At 43.8% G+C, this 16,655-nt stretch overlaps 1 protein-coding gene across 1 annotated transcript in view; it reads right to left on the bottom strand.

Annotated features, from left to right (window-relative positions):
- The window catches only part of LOC123997278 (plectin-like), a 145,412-nt gene that overhangs the window by 98,524 nt on the left and 30,233 nt on the right, over positions 1–16,655 (bottom strand). Inside the window, exons 2-4 of the mRNA XM_046301431.1 lie at positions 4,738–4,799; positions 1,634–1,648; positions 689–778 (exon numbers count right to left, since the gene is read on the bottom strand). Coding sequence (XP_046157387.1) covers positions 689–778; positions 1,634–1,648; positions 4,738–4,799 — 167 coding nt within the window. The remainder of the gene's footprint in view (positions 1–688; positions 779–1,633; positions 1,649–4,737; positions 4,800–16,655) is intronic.

The raw sequence follows: 16,655 nt of genomic DNA, 5'->3' as shown, positions 1-16,655 counted from the left end.
GTGCAAAGAGAGGAGGCATAGGCCAAAGGGCAAAGGTCAGCATACAGGAAAGGGGGGGGGGGGAGTGTAGGGGGGTAAAGAGGGGGACATGAGGAGAGGGGGGGAGCAGAGAAGGAGAACCAGAGAACGGTCAGACAGGAGCACACAGTATAAAAAGAGAAGCCAAAGTGGGGTTAATGTGTTAGGACCATGGAGGCGTCTGGTAGATGAGCAGAGACCAGCAGAGACCAGCAGAGCGATGAGCTACTGTAGCAGAGACAGAGTGCAAGGCATCCATAGAGTTCTGCAGTAACCTAAAATGCATCATCATAATGTGCAAGCATCCAGTGTTGACTTACCAACTTATTTAAAAAAAAAAAAATTGAAACAACTACAAATGGTTAACATTTCCGGGGACTGGAATGAAAGGTAGGTAAGCAGGGGTTGTCTTAGACAGTAAATGGGTCTTTGTTTACTTTCCAGTTACTGTCTAGTTAGGTTGTGCTACGACTTGAAAGTCTAGCTAATGTTTTGCTTTGCTTCAGGGATTGTATACCAGTTTGGATTAGGTAGGTATAAATAAGGGTTAGACTTATGTTTCTTATGGTCAGGTTTTCAGAGTGGGTGGGTGGGTGGGGGGGGTTGGATCGAGGTTGGTCGCAGATGCCAAGATCAGTCCATTCACCAATCAGAAGTCAGCAGCACTCACCAGCTTCTCCCCAGAGAGGACCTCCAGGAGGGAGATCAGGTTGTGTCCATCTCTCAGGTCTTCATACAGGTCTGTGACCTGACGCTGTGACTGTGGAACAGAAAGAGAAGGGAGAGATGTAAGGCAAGGGTTGTCATCACAATGCATTTTTTGTTGTTGTGCAACACCTAGACAAAATACCTAGAAGCCGTGCAGTGTATTGATGTAATAACGCTTTGATATTCTGGATCTGGTTATGATTCTGATTTGATAGGGTACCTAGACATGGGGATCATTCTCTCACAGTAAACCTTGGAAAGAGCAACCAATCTTTACAGTATAAAACTAGACAAAATGTTCAAGCTCCTCTCAGATCAGTCTACGCGGCTCATGCTATAAACCGGCAGCGCTCGCTCTCTCTCTCTCTCTGTACATCTGTACAAAGGACAGAAACGCATGGCTGCGGGCAACCAATCAGCCTGCGTTCGACACTCAGACACCTGCTAATTGGCAGCTGCCAGATCTACTGAGAGATGATGGATGGACGGATGACAGGGAGTCTTCATTAAAAAAAAAAGTTGCATGAATCAAAAACGACTAAACAGTACAAACACAGGCAGATACCTGCACATGAAAACAGATACTACAGTGAGTCTTGGGACTGCATGCCTGCTATAATCAATTCCAGTCAGAAAGATGAACCGTGATCGTGAGCAGAAGAGGGTGTAAGCTTAGAAAGAGACGTAAGGGAATGACTGAAACTGAGGGATTTGCGGGCCCACAGTCCACAAGGCACAGTCCTATTTCTGTGTGACACCGTCAGTTTAATTCCTCGTACTTTCACAGCGAATGCATAGGCGTGGGGAGTGGATAGTGTTCAGGTGGAAGGGGAGAAAGTGAGCTACATCAGAATGTGTCCCACATACAGTGCCCTTCTGCTGGGGCTTGCAGGCAGCTGGTACCTACCTCTGCTTTCCAGTGCTGGACGGAGGAGAATGAGTGGGTGAGGGACGAGACGGAGAGAACAAATGGAATAGAGAGGGAGAATGACCGGAAGAGGAAGAGAATATGAGTCTGAGATTAGAATGATTCATTATTCAAATGGCACTTTAGTAAAAAAATAAATAAAGGATGAGAGAAAATTAAAAAGGTTTGATGAATAGATTAAAAGAGAATGGTCAAAATAGTTACTAATATTAGTGATTGGTGACATGGTTAATGTTGGGAGATTGCATGCAATGCCTTGCTACTGTGTCAGTGTGTTGCTCTGTCCTCGCTCTGTCCTCGCACAGGTATGTACAGGTATGGTATGTACGCATGTATGTATGCAAGTCTCGACCCTGCAAGTTGTAACACCCACGACCTTGATTTATTAATGGCATCAATGGTAAGTACTTATATAATACTGTCTGTTATAAGTAGTTATACAACCCTGTGTGTGAACACAGTAACTCACTCCTGCCCACCTCTGGTGTACACACTCCACCGGTGGTGGCTTGAAATGCAGCGATGGTTGGTGATGGCCACTAGGGATCCCTGTTCACACATTAATCGTGTAAGATTGTTCAACTTCAACTAAGAGTCTCCAACTTCAACAATATTATACAAGTTGTACGCCTGGAACTGATGGGACAAGATCGCATAACATTCAAGTGTTTTTCTTCAGTTGAGTCAGCGTGATCAGGTGGTGTCATGTGCACTCCAGTCAACTCGAGTCAAGTGACCCATTTGATCGGCCCTCAAGGTTAAAACCATTAGGGCCAGTCAACACAGAACCTGGACAACTCCTCATCCACCACAAACCACACACTAGGCTTTCCCATTACAAAACACACTTTAGGTGATGCGTCCTTCAGTTAACCTAGGGTTACACGTAGGTGATGCGTCCTTCAGTTAACCTAGGGTTACACGTAGGTGATGCGTCCTTCAGTTAACCTAGGGTTACACGTAGGTGATGCGTCCTTCAGTTAACCTAGGGTTACACGTAGGTGATGCGTCCTTCAGTTAACCTAGGGTTACACGTAGGTGATGCGTCCTTCAGTTAACCTAGGGTTACACGTAGGTGATGCGTCCTTCAGTTAACCTAGGGTTACACGTAGGTGATGCGTCCTTCAGTTAACCTAGGGTTACACGTAGTATTATAATGTTGAACGCCTGTAAAGAAAGACAAAACACACACGTCATTGTATAAGAAAATAGGGATACTTTCTGTCTCTCCGGTCTGTACACTTCATTAAAAGTGAACGGGGCATTACATCTGCAGAATGATGTAAGCTACAGTGGATTTCTTTTTACGTAACACCGTAAAATAACGGCTGAGAAACCCTCCATTCGGTCTTCCCACCCTTGTTGACACACAACAAGATTTATGCTCGAGTGAAAGTCATTCCATATCCTTTTACAACCCCTCGTGGTCCACCCCGGGACGTGCCCGACTGGAAACGCATTAACAATATTAGTTCAACATTAGTTCAACATCAGAAGAGCAGTCTTTCACACGGACAGACTGTTATAACACTTTCGTTTTACCGCAAAATTCATTTTAATGACGAGGCTAATTCTGTAACAATGCATTGCATACCACACATTGTGTACGGTATTAAACCGTTTCTCAGAAGACCGTTCTCTCTTAAGAAAGCTCTTAATTAAGCATTCGTCTACTTCATGTCAATACATAGCCGACTTAATCTAAACTTTCTAAAGGTAAAATGTACCGACTTCGCAGTTTGTCGAACATTAAATGAGATGCAAATCTTGTCACATAGGCCTACCGTCTTGTCATACTGGTAGCGGGAAGAAAAGAGATACAGATTGATTCCTCTGATAATGTCTGTAAGGAGCACTTAAGGACCTTGACTAGCAAAGAGCTAAGGGCGGGCAGGCAGTCAGCCAGCCACACAGACTCAACAGTCAGTCTGTGTAGCACATGTGCTACTGTTGGCCCAGCCAGGAGCCACCGGGCCTTGGGCCCAGAACAGAATGTGGTGCTTCAGAGGCAAAGAGCAAAACGAATCCAGATGTGTGTGACTCACATAAAACACTCAACAAAAAGACTGTGTGCTTGTGTGTTATATCAGGAACAGAGTGCGTTCGCACCACACGGTGCACATACACTGTGTATGGAAAGGAAAATAGTATTTTTGTTATTTTTTTTGAGGGGAAATTAAATGGGTTTGTTTCTTTTGAGGGAGAATGGAGAATTATGAGGAGTCCCTTAATGGCTTGAGCTGTAAACGTTTGGTTACTGGTGGGATTTTGTCAAATGAATTATGACCCGGGGGTATTTATACATGTACTAGTGGGAGGGGCTGTCGTTATAATGTAAAAATCATGTAAAATAAAACTGATCCTAGACCAGCGCTCCTACTCTGAGATGCTGTATGAATACAAGCCCTGGTGTTTGTTAAAGAGTCATCCCGTTTTAAATTTGAAAAACGAAACTACACATCCAAAACACATCAATAAAGTATCTGTCCGGTGTCGTTACGATTCCTGCCAAAAATTCTAGCCTACTCCTGTCATTAGTGGCCAAATGACTTCTGAAGCTAAAAAACATTTTTTTGCAGAGAGACTAAATTGCAACCGTCAGAAAACACACAGCTCAGCCCCCATGTGGTTGGTTGGCCAATTATGAGGCATGATTCACGAAGGAAATATCTGCCATTTGCCATTCCTACACATCACTTCTGGACCAGTAGTGATCCAACTCAACATAAAATCCTACTTTGACAACTTCTGCGATTATTCTGCCACTTCAGTAACCACCATTTTCATTAGTTTTATGGTATTTGACTGACATTTGTGGATAACAACACAGGAATACTGCTTTTGAAAATGCTGTATGAGTCATTGTGAGAAGTCCAGTAAAGTGCAGAAACAAAATTGACACATATCTATTGAAATCAAACTGATGTTGGTTAAAAATTAGTCGGTGTATGTGCACTTGATTGTCTTTGTGTCTAAACTATTGATACCAGCAATGAGTGCATTATAGTAAGCAAGGCAGGGAGAGTAAGTTAGGTATTGAGTTATTGAGCATATAAATGTACTCTGGTAGTGTGTGACCATACCTTTATCAAGTGTTTGTTCACCCATTTTGTGAAGGTCTTTTTCTGTACTCGATCCCGTTCGTCTGCAAGACACAAAGAGCAAACGTCAGACATGATTATAGAGAAACAAAGATTAGATAAACCCTCGGAGTACATTAATAAGTCATGTTGAGGTATTCTTTACTGAGGGTTGAGAAAACTCAGTCTAAATGAAAAACAGATCGCAGGGTATTTGGGGATAAGGAGAAGACCAAAGGATTTAAAATACATTTAACATGAACAGCGAGCGCTGAAATCTAACAGGTATCCCAGATGCCGCCATCGTTTTGCACATCCCCGAGCCAAAGAGAAGTCATTGGATGGGATTAGTCTAGCCCGGTGAGACATGACAGCAGAGCGTCGGGACTAAACATGTCTGACTCACGAGAAATCATCATAGCACAGTCAGTGTCTAGATATACACCCTCGTTGTCGAGTTGTCTCTGCAAATGCTATTCACTAACAAATGACTACAGGCAGGGCCTGAGGCTTAGTGGAAGCATTTACACTGTACAGGTGCTCAGTATCTCTACAGGCCTGGTACTGTATGTACACAGCTGTTGCTACGTACTGTAACGGACACTGTTGCGCTTGCGGAACATGACAAGATATGGTAGCTCTCAGAGAGTAAGACAACGGTGCCTTAACGGGCAGATAACCACATCGGGCAGATCGATACGGTTTCAGCCTCACCATACTGAATGGAATTGACACACCCGCAGTCAAATACCTGGACACACCCCACTACTCTGGGGTACTGCAAAACGTACTGCAGAGCACAGACACAGACGTACCAACTGTAGACACTGACCCTCACCAACTAAGAGGCACATCACCAACAGTTAGTCATCATGCCAGACCACTTCCCTGAAAGATTGTTGATTTTTTTGTTGTTGTATATTTTTGTATATTTAACCAAAGAAGTCACATTGAGATATACATCTCTTCTTCAAGTGAGCCCATCAGTTATATCAAGTGAGATAGTACTGATGGCCAATCCAATAGCAATTCCAATAGGTTTGTTTTTCGAAAGTCATACGTGGCATTGGAGAAAATACTGTATTTATTACACTGATAACTCATTATCCAGACAAAAGACATGGGATTTTACTTTGGGTTTGGTACATCAGCTTCAGACAACTGAAACAACAATATTCATGGGTATGGAAAATGTATTTCACCATGGTTTAGATGTTAAAATGATTCTCTAAACTAAACTAGCTTATTTTGTCACATAAAGTGAAATTTGGCAAACTATTCGAGTTTTAGCAACCAGGAAATGGCAGAGCAATTTCTGCATAGTGCAACTTTAAGGAAGCCTCGGGTCTTCAGCTACTATATGACAGCTCAGGTCATGTTACTGAATGAACTGTTAAACATGCTATATAAGTTAAACGTTATCAGTCTTACAAGGTGGTGAAAAGCATATTAAGTACCACTCACAGGCTAGGCACTGCAGAACCAAAGTACAACGGTGTGTGCTGATTCACTGTGACTGCAAACTCAACCTGCAGGCTACACTTTTGTATTCTCAGGTGGGCGCGTCCGCCATGTTGCCATTGTGTTATGGGATCGCGTTGCCGTGGCAACCATATGGTGTGTGTGTGTGTGCCTGGAGACTATTGACTTCTGCCATTCTCTGTCGTTCATCAATAAAGCTACAATACGAGGGCAATCCTGATTTATACGGGACACTCCCGTTCACAGTTTATACGAGGTAAAAATGCTCAAGTATCACGGTCGGGGGGACTAACACAAATACTTGTGTTAGTCCAGCAGTAGTGTCCAGCTTGCAATCAGCATACACAGTGCACCCAGTCATGACTCGGGCTAAGACAAACTATTTAAACTCCATTGTGTGATGCCAAAGATAAACACAGTGATCACAAATTCACAATGGTAAAAAGGGGCGAAAGTCCTACCTCCTTTACCCAAAGCCATCTCTTTGATTCACTGCAGGACAAAGGAGCGTTTCAGCCCATCTTAAAAGTGGTAATCTAATAGGTCCTCCTGAGTGAGTCACTCTCAGCACTTGATTTATAATTGGCCATTAACCAATAGACACATGACTACTACTCCACTCTTCTATAAAATAACCAGAAGTGAATGAGCAAGTAAGAAAATGTCTATAAATGTCATTCAATAAGAAAAAGGGTATACCCAAACACACTTCAGCCCAGCTTAAATGAAAAAGGGAGTCAGGTGCTCGACTGAGGGACTTGAAATTCCCAAAAAACAATCCTTACCCAGGACATTTCAATGGGTGTTTGCAGGAAAGGAAAGAAAACAACAACAACAAAAAGACATGTAAAGGACGCAAACACCTTCATTAGAGACATGAAGGCGTTTTACACTGAAACGGGAGCCTGTTTGTGTACCGTGTAGAAATATTTCAGATCTATGCAGAAACAGATCCTTTTTCTTTGTAATCCTGGATAGTCAACCGTTAAAGTGTCCCGGGGTAAGGAATGTTTTTTGGTCATTTCTATAGGAGCTTTATCAACAATGTATAGGCCTACTGAGATTTCATCCCCACATTTTGTGAATGGGTTCGCTGGCCACTAGGGTGGGGGGGAACGGCTGATGTGTTAGATTAGTGGGAGTGTCCACTCTTGGTCACAAACGTGGACGACTGGAGAGACACAGAAAACATGACGTCAAAAAACAACAACAACGCCATTTTAAATCTAAATGTATTTCCATAGATGATGATTAGAGAAAGCTCAAACTGTAATTGAGAGTGCGCTAAAGGCTCACAGTGGAAGCCACAAGCCCTCTTTCAATTTAAATTGACACTGACAGCTGGTATGATTCTCAGCATCATGAAGGAGCTCATTATTTCACAGACTTGTCTGTGCAGGGATATGAAAATGGTCCAAAGCTGTAACTACAAGCAGTAAAACTTTCCCTTTCACAGGAAAAGAAAAACACCCAGAATTTGAACTCTCTCCCTTAAGTAATCACAAACCATAGTATCAGAGGCAAACTTTCCATATGAACCTATTTGACACACTGGCTAGGTGAACACTGTCATACATAGAACCAAACTCATCAAAGTCAAACTTCTCATGTACTGTAAACATATGTACTGTAAACATATGCACTGTAAACACTTCCTAGGTTAATGCTGTCATACGAGTACCTTTCCTGCCATCCGTAGACTTGAGCATCCCCTGGTAGTAGCCTTCGTCTGAGGGCACCCTGTCCCTTCCATCCCTGCCACCACTGCTATCTGTCGAGAAGTTCCTGTATCTCTGTTGCTGACCGCTCATGGTGCCACTCAACTCCGAATGAATGAATCAAAAGTCCCCTCTAGCGCGCTCTATGCGACCGCTTTGTCACCACAAGGTTTCTGTCGGTAGCTATAACGGTAGCTATAACGTTTCTCTCTTTCCTGCTCTCACTCCGCTTAAGAATTCCTCAGTGCTCCTTTCACTCGGAGGGAGCATGCAGTCGTATGGCTACGTTCCAGTCAGCACTTTCGATCTCGCCTATGATTGTATTCCTCTCTCGCTCTACCTCCGTATGAGCTCTTCTCTTCTTTTCTTCCCGTTGATTTTTTTCTCCCTCTCCTCCTCTCGCAATAAGTTATCCCTGTGGAGTACAGTGTCTGGGCCTGTCCTTGTGCCGATCTGTACAGTATGATAACTGCCTGAGCGTTTGGAGGACATTGTGGTGGGTAAGAGGCTCGACCACACCCCTTCCTCTGCCCTGTCATATTGGTGTGGCTGGTGAGAGCAGGAAGGGGGCGGGGAACAGAGGAAAGTGAGTGATCAGACAAGGTGTGGTGGCCAGCAGGCCGTTGTGCCATAAAAGACACCATCTGCATACACTTTTACTTGTCATCTTACCTTCGTTTACTGAAGGGTACACAATACACACCCTGAATACTTATACTTCGTTACGATGGCTGTATAAGCAATAACGAAGAATAGCACCGGAATAAATAACACAATATTGTTTTATGGTTTGATATAATTTCATATTGTTTTAGAACACAGTTCAACGTCTAATTACTTTTTAATCGCACGCATACACGCATACACACACACACATGTGATTAATCATTGCCTACTCACTGCATTCCTGAGAGAGCTGTGGGTGTTTCTCAGTGTGATGAGGAAAAGGGGAAGGCTGAGGGAAGGGCTACTTTGGCATCCACACACACTGAGAGATCAGCCATGACCCAACCCTCAACAAGACTATACGGTACTAGCTATATCTAAGGACATGTAGATTCTCGAACTAGACAATTAGTGAAGGAGTACATATTCCCTCTGCTCTGCTGAAGGCCTGACAGCGTGTGTGTTTTTTGTTTTCCCTTTAACTACACCAGCATGAACTAAAGTACACTCATGCACGCTCACAGACCTGATTTCCTCAAACTCAACACTCACATGTAAAGACATTACAGAGACATTCTAGCACAACTCCACTACAACCAGCTAGCATTGTTGAACCAGTGATTATGATTATCAGTCCTTTGTCAGCCTCTAACCCAGAGATGCCCATTCAGATAACTGCTTGTACACCTGCATTGTTTGCTGTTTGGGGTTTTAGGCTGGGTTTCTGTACAGCACTTTGAGATATCAGCTGATGTACGAAGGGCTATATAAATACATTTGATTTGATTTGATAAGACACAATATCAGTGAGGACTTGTTTTGGTGTCTCATTCCCTCATAATAACATGGGAAGACCCAAAAATACACTTAAGGGAGACCCAGGTAAGAACCAGGGGTTTACTACAAAGTAGGCTCAAGGAGCTAGCCAGCTTACTTTGGTAAACAAAAACAAAATACTTTATTTTCTAGTTCATTAAAAAAGTTTAACTTCAATATGTGTTTTTGATTATTGAGTCAATTAGAACATACCCATTTCAAGATCTTTCAAAAACATGCATTTTACCTCTATGACAATATTTAGGCTAGTTTCGTTGGCTAACTCCTTGAATCTGCTTTGTAGAATACCCCTCAGGGTTCCTAGGCCTGTGTATTTTCGGGCTTCACTAAGAACTGTAGGGTGCTGACACTCAAAACAATGCCACAGGGTGTGACCAACAGGCCCTCTAAACATTAAGAAGGTATGCATCTCATTTCCACACCCTGTCTGACATGACATTAGGAAAGATGTAAAACAAAAAACAAAAAAAACTTTTCTTTCCAATGTGAGGTGATTAATTGCATCTTGTTTGAACATGAAGCAGTTGATGTGTCAAGATGTGTGTTTGTTTTATTTGACACTAAGTTCACAAAATTTGAAAATGGTGGAGAGGCACACCTTAAATAATAGCTTTGTGTCCTCCCACACGTCTAGGCAAGAACAGGAATTAAGGAGGCCAAGCAAATACCATAATACTGTACAGTCCATGACATACAAGGGAAGAGAACAGTAATAACAACACACACATAATCCCACCTCGACAGGGCTGGAGGCTAAACATAAAAACACTGAGGATTCATATGGTCACCTCTCACAGGAGAGTTTGGATAGTGTAGCCTGGGAAAGAAAGGATTAACATATGATGTCATTGATTTCAATGTGCTTAGCAAACCACAACACGTTAACTGCTACTGATACCTCAAAACAGGTTGGGAGTTTTATGAAACAGAGTGAGTTCAAGGAATCCAATTTCAATGTGCATGGGGTTGAACGAAAGCTAAAAAAAAATAGGTGAAGCGAAAGGGCTTTGACCGTGGACTACTGCTTATGCAGCTAGGAGGATGCTGACAGAGCAGGGCGACGTGACGAGCCGTTGGAATGTGTCTGCGATCTCCTCTCTGCTGGCCAGGGCACCGGGCCAAAGTCCTAACCTAAATATCCTAACCCACCACCCCAAACAAACACACATCCTTACACCCCCACACCGCAAGGATTGGTAGGCCTGCAAGAGGCTGATACAGTATGTGACAAATCTGTCCATACAGGTCACAATCCCGTCATCTGCCATATCACATAAACAATTAAGCATGAAATTTTAGAACTTGATAGCTTGTCACTGGATCGTAAATAGCTTGACATACTGGACCGTACAGTATTTTTATACCTGAAGGTCAACACTGCAATGCAGTGGCACAGGTGTGAACAATGTTAGGCACTTCTCTTCAGAAGTGTGACATAATGATACGAACAGCTCAGGTGTGATTTTACCCTTGGTACAGACCTAGGATCAGCTCCCCCTGCCCCATTCTGAACGCTAACCATTCATGGGGGAAATGCAAAACTGACCCAAGACCAGTGTGTAGGAGCAACTTCACCCTTCTCCATACAGTGCATTCATAAAGTATTCAGACCCCTTGACTATTTCCACATCTTGTAACGTTACAGCCTTATTCTAAAATTGATTAAACCATTTTTTGTTGAAATGTTTGCCAATGTATAAAATAAAATAAAAAAATATCACATTTACAAAAGTATTCAGACCCTTTAATCTGTTGAAGCACCTTGGCAGCGATTACAGCCTCAAGTCTTCTTGGTATGACGCTACAAATTTGGAATACCTGTATTTGGGGAGTTTCTCCAATTCATCTCTGCAGATCCTCTCAGGTTCTGTCAGGTTGGATTGGGAGTGTTGCTGCACAGCTATTTTCAGGTCTGTCCAGAGATGTTAGATCGGGTTCAAGTCCGGTTTCTGTCTCGGCCACTCAAGGACATTCAGACACTTGTCCTGAAGCCACTCCTGCGTTGTCTTGGCTGTATGCTTAGGGTCGTTCTCCTGTTTTAAGGTGAACCTTCGTCCCAGTCTGAGGTCTTGAGAGCTCTGGAGCAGGTTTTCATCAAGGATCTCCCTGTACTTTGCTCCGTTCATCTTTGCCCCCGGCCTGACTAGTCTCCCAGTCCCTGCCGCTGAAAAACATCCCCACAGCATGATGCTGCCACCACCATGCTTCACTGTAGGGATGGTGCCAGTTTACCTCCAGACATGACGCTTGGCATTCAGGCCAAAGAGTTCAATCCTGGTTTCATCAGACCAGAGAATCTTGCTTCTCATGGTCTGAGAGTATTTAGGTGCCTTTTGGCAAACTCGAAGCAGGCTGTCATGTGCCTTTTACCAAGGAGTGGCTTTCATCTGGCCACTCTACCATAAAGACCTGATTGGTGGAGTGCTGCAGAGATTGTTGTCCTTCCGGAAGGTTCTCCTATCTCCACAGAGGAACTCTAGAGCTCTATCAGAGTGACCATTGGGTTCATGGTCACCTCCTTGATCAAGGCCCGATTGCTCAGTTTGGCCAGGCGGCCAGCTCTAGGAAGAGTCTTGGTGGTTCCAAACTTCTTCCATTTAAGAATGATGGAGACCACTGTGTTCTTGGGGACCTTCAATGCTGAAGAAATGTTTTGGTACCCTTCCGCAGATCTGTGCCCCGACACAATCCTATTGAGCTCTACGGACAATTCCTTCGACCTCATGGCTTGGTTTTTGCTCTGACATGCACTGTCAACTGTGGTACCTTACATAGACAGGTGTTTGTCTTTCAAAATCATGCCCAATCAATTGAATTTACCATAGGTGGACTCAATCGAATTGTAGAAACATCTCAAGGATGATCAATGGAAACAGGATACACCTGAGCTCAATTTTGAGTCTTATAGCACTGAGCACCATCATAGCACTGAGACGGCACTTGTGAAGGTGGTAAATGACATTTTGATGGCATCGGACCGAGGCTCTGCATCTGTCCTCGTGCTCCTAGACCTTAGTGCTGCTTTTGATACCATCGATCACCACATTCTTTTGGAGAGATTGGAAACCCAAATTGGTCTACACGGACATGTTCTGGCCTGGTTTAGGTCTTATCTGTCGGAAAGATATCAGTTTGTCTCTGTGAATGGTTTGTCCTCTGACAAATCAACTGTACATTTCGGTGTTCCTCAAGGTTCTGTTTTAGGACCACTATTGTTTTCACTATATATTTTACCTCTTGGGGATGTTATTCGAAAACATAATGTAAACTTTCACTGCTATGCGGATGACACACAGCTGTACATTTCAATGAAACATGGTGAAGCACCAAAATTGCCCTCGCTAGAAGCATGTGTTTCAGACATAAGGAAGTGGATGGCTGCAAACTTTCTACTATTAAACTCGGACAAAACAGAGATGCTTGTTCTAGGTCCCAAGAAACAAAGAGATCTTCTGTTGAATCTGACAATTAATCTTAATGGTTGTACAGTCGTCTCAAATAAAACTGTGAAGGACCTCGGCGTTACTCTGGACCCTGATCTCTCTTTTGAAGAACATATCAAGACCATTTCGAGGACAGCTTTTTTCCATCTACGTAACATTGCAAAAATCAGAAACTTTCTGTCCAAAAATGATGCAGAAAAATTAATCCATGCTTTTGTCACTTCTAGGTTAGACTACTGCAATGCTCTATTTTCCGGCTACCCGGATAAAGCACTAAATAAACTTCAGTTAGTGCTAAATACGGCTGCTAGAATCCTGACTAGAACCAAAAAATTTGATCATATTACTCCAGTGCTAGCCTCTCTACACTGGCTTCCTGTCAAAGCAAGGGCTGATTTCAAGGTTTTACTGCTAACCTACAAAGCATTACATGGGCTTGCTCCTACCTACCTCTCTGATTTGGTCCTGCCGTACATACCTATACGTACGCTACGGTCACAAGACGCAGGCCTCCTAATTGTCCCTAGAATTTCTAAGCAAACAGCTGGAGGCAGGGCTTTCTCCTATAGAGCTCCATTTTTATGGAACGGTCTGCCTACCCATGTCAGAGACGCAAACTCGGTCTCAACCTTTAAGTCTTTACTGAAGACTCATCTCTTCAGTGGGTCATATGATTGAGTGTAGTCTGGCCCAGGAGTGGGAAGGTGAACGGAAAGGCTCTGGAGCAACGAACCGCCCTTGCTGTCTCTGCCTGGCCGGTTCCCCGTTTTCCACTGGGATTCTCTGCCTCTAACCCTGTTACGGGGGCTGAGTCACTGGCTTGCTGGGGCTCTCTCGTGCCGTCCCTGGGGGGATGCGTCACCTGGGTGGGTTGATTCACTGTTGTGGTCGGCCTGTCTGGGTTCCCCCCCACCCCTTGGGTTGTACCGTGTCGGAGATCTTTGTGGGCTATACTCGGCCTTGTCTCAGGATGGTAAGTTGGTGGTTGAAGATTTCCCTCTAGTGGTGTGGGGGCTGTGCTTTGGCAAAGTGGGTGGGGTTATATCCTTCCTGTTTGGCCCTGTCCGGGGTGTCCTCGGATGGGGCCACAGTGTCTCCTGACCCCTCCTGTCTCAGCCTCCAGTATTTATGCTGCAGTAGTTTATGTGTCGGGGGGCTAGGGTCAGTTTGTTTATCTGGAGTACTTCTCCTGTCCTATTCGGTGTCCTGTGTAAATCTAAGTGTGCGTTCTCTAATTCTCTCCTTCTCTCTTTCTTTCTCTCTCTCGGAGGACCTGAGCCCTAGAACCATGCCCCAGGACTACCTGACATGATGACTCCTTGCTGTCCCCAGTCCACCTGGCCATGCTGCTGCTCCAGTTTCAACTGGCCTGGGCCCTAGGACCATGTCCCAGGACTACCTGACATGAGGACTCCTTGCTGTCCCCAGTCCACCTGGCCATGCTCCTGCTCCAGTTTCAACTGTTCTGCCTTACTATTATTCAACCATGCTGGTCATTTATGAACAGTTGAACATCTTGGCCACGTTCTGTTATAATCTCCACCTGGCACAGCTAGAAGAGGACTGGCCACCCCACATATGCTCTCTCTAATTCTCTCTTTCTTTCTCTCTCTCGGAGGACCTGAGCCCTAGGACCGTGCCCCAGGACTACCTGACATGATGGCTCCTTGCTGTCCCCAGTCCACCTGGCCGTGCTGCTGCTCCAGTTTCAACTGTTCTGCCTTATTATTATTTGACCATGCTGGTCATTTATGAACATTTGAACATCTTGGTCATGTTCTGTTATAATCTCTACCCGGCACAGCCAGAAGAGGACTGGCCACCCCACATAGCCCGGTTCCTCTCTAGGTTTCTTCCTAGGTTTTGGCCTTTCTAGGGAGTTTTTCCTAGCCACCGTGCTTTTACACCTGCATTGTTTGCTGTTTGGGGTTTTAGGCTGGGTTTCTGTACAGCACTTTGAGATATCAGCTGATGTACGAAGGGCTATATAAAATAAATTTGATTTGATTTGATTTGATAGCAAAGGGTCTGAATACTTACAGTACGTATGTATATAAGGTATTTCTTTTTTAAATCTTTAATAAATTGAAAAGATTTCTAAAAACCTGTTTTCGCTTTATCATTGTGGGTTATTGTGTGTAGATTGCTGACACATTTTTTATTTAATCCATTTTAGAATAAGGCTAACGTAGCAAAAAGTGGAAAAAGTCAAGGGGTCTGAATATTTTCCCAAGGCACTGTACCAACACCAGGGTGTTAGGTACTTCACACATAACAATACCAAGCCCAGGGGGGGCATAACAACGGGAAATGTGGAATGTCACAGGAAGGCCCAAACTCAAAAGAGCAGTCAACGTCAGAGATACCGTGGAAAATCTTACTCATGAAACTGTTTTCGCCAAAGACGCTGCAAAGGATGTATCATTAAGGTCTACACATGCTTATAACCCTGCTCCCTCATTTGCCCTCATCTAAACCAGATGCAACGCTTGGCCTTTTAAAAACATAAAGACTGTTGAAAACATGAAGAGATTTTTTTTCTCCCTCTCTAAATGACATGCCTGAGGTTCTCTCATTGCTACACACAGAACGGGACAGATTAAAGTATGAGGGTGTCTTGGGGTTCTCCTCATGTGTTCGCTCACTGACTGTGCGTCATATGTGGACACCCTTAGCGGATTTGCCCACAACCAGATGTATCCGGTTTTCAGGGATACAGCTATTCAACCAAACCAGAAGTGGGAACTCAGCTCATGAGTTTCTTTGTGGATGATGTGGATGGATTATTCTGGTGAAGGGAAGAGGGGGGAACCCCTGGGATCCACCCCTCTAATTTGTATGCCCAATGTTTAATTTCAAGGCTCATGCATATTCGAAGAACTTAGAGTTTCTACATAGCCGAACTTTGTCAGATGTTTGTCAGATGTCAGAATGAGTCAGCATCCCACACTATCAGTTGTGCGTTCATCTCCAAACTAAATAGAAAATAATATGCCGCAAGCCTTTATATCTGTAGAAGGTCCCAGATGAAAACCCCAAACACGTCTATATAACATTGCGAATCCTCTGAACAGTTCCCAAAATACTACGTCCTTGTTTCAGAAAGATCTGTCAAATTGGGTTGACGGAAATCGTGATTTCTCTCCAAAATCAACAATGGTAGTTGTTTTCCATTTCAAATAGAAAACAACTAGGTTCCATTTCAAATTGCTTCTCGTTGTACTCAACCCCACTCACTCAACTCACTCCACTATCTCAACTCAGCAGAGATTAGCATCACAGCCACAATACACCAAGGTGGTGTTCATGAGCCACGAAACGGACTGAAACATGGAGTGACCTCCTAAACCTGTCCAATAAGAAAGGTTTGTTCCCGTTTTCCATGGCAAAACCTCCGGAGAGGTAGGTCTACTCCCGCAGAGATAGAAAAGTGTCCCCTGCAGACATTCTAACCCAGAGTTCAATGGAGAGGAATGGAGAGGAATGGAGAGGAATGGAGAACCATCCGAAGTAAACAGAAGATAACATGAGATAATCACAACACTATTCAAACTATTTCAACTCTTTCACAGCTGTAAACGGTCACATGAATGCAATGCTATTGCCTGACCCTTCAGAGTTGGAACGTCGAAGCCATTATGCTCTCCATATGAGCATTTGTATATGTCAAGTTCATCATCAACTCATGTCAAGTTCATCATCAACTCATGTCAAGTTCATCATCAACTCATGTCAAGTTCATCATCAACTCATGTCAAGTTCATGATCAACTCAT

The sequence above is a fragment of the Oncorhynchus gorbuscha genome, linkage group LG15, assembly GCF_021184085.1.
Source record: "Oncorhynchus gorbuscha isolate QuinsamMale2020 ecotype Even-year linkage group LG15, OgorEven_v1.0, whole genome shotgun sequence".
NCBI classification, from domain to species: Eukaryota; Metazoa; Chordata; class Actinopteri; order Salmoniformes; family Salmonidae; genus Oncorhynchus; species Oncorhynchus gorbuscha.
Note: the sequence above shows the minus strand (reverse complement) of the source record. Positions and strands in the feature narration are given on the sequence as shown.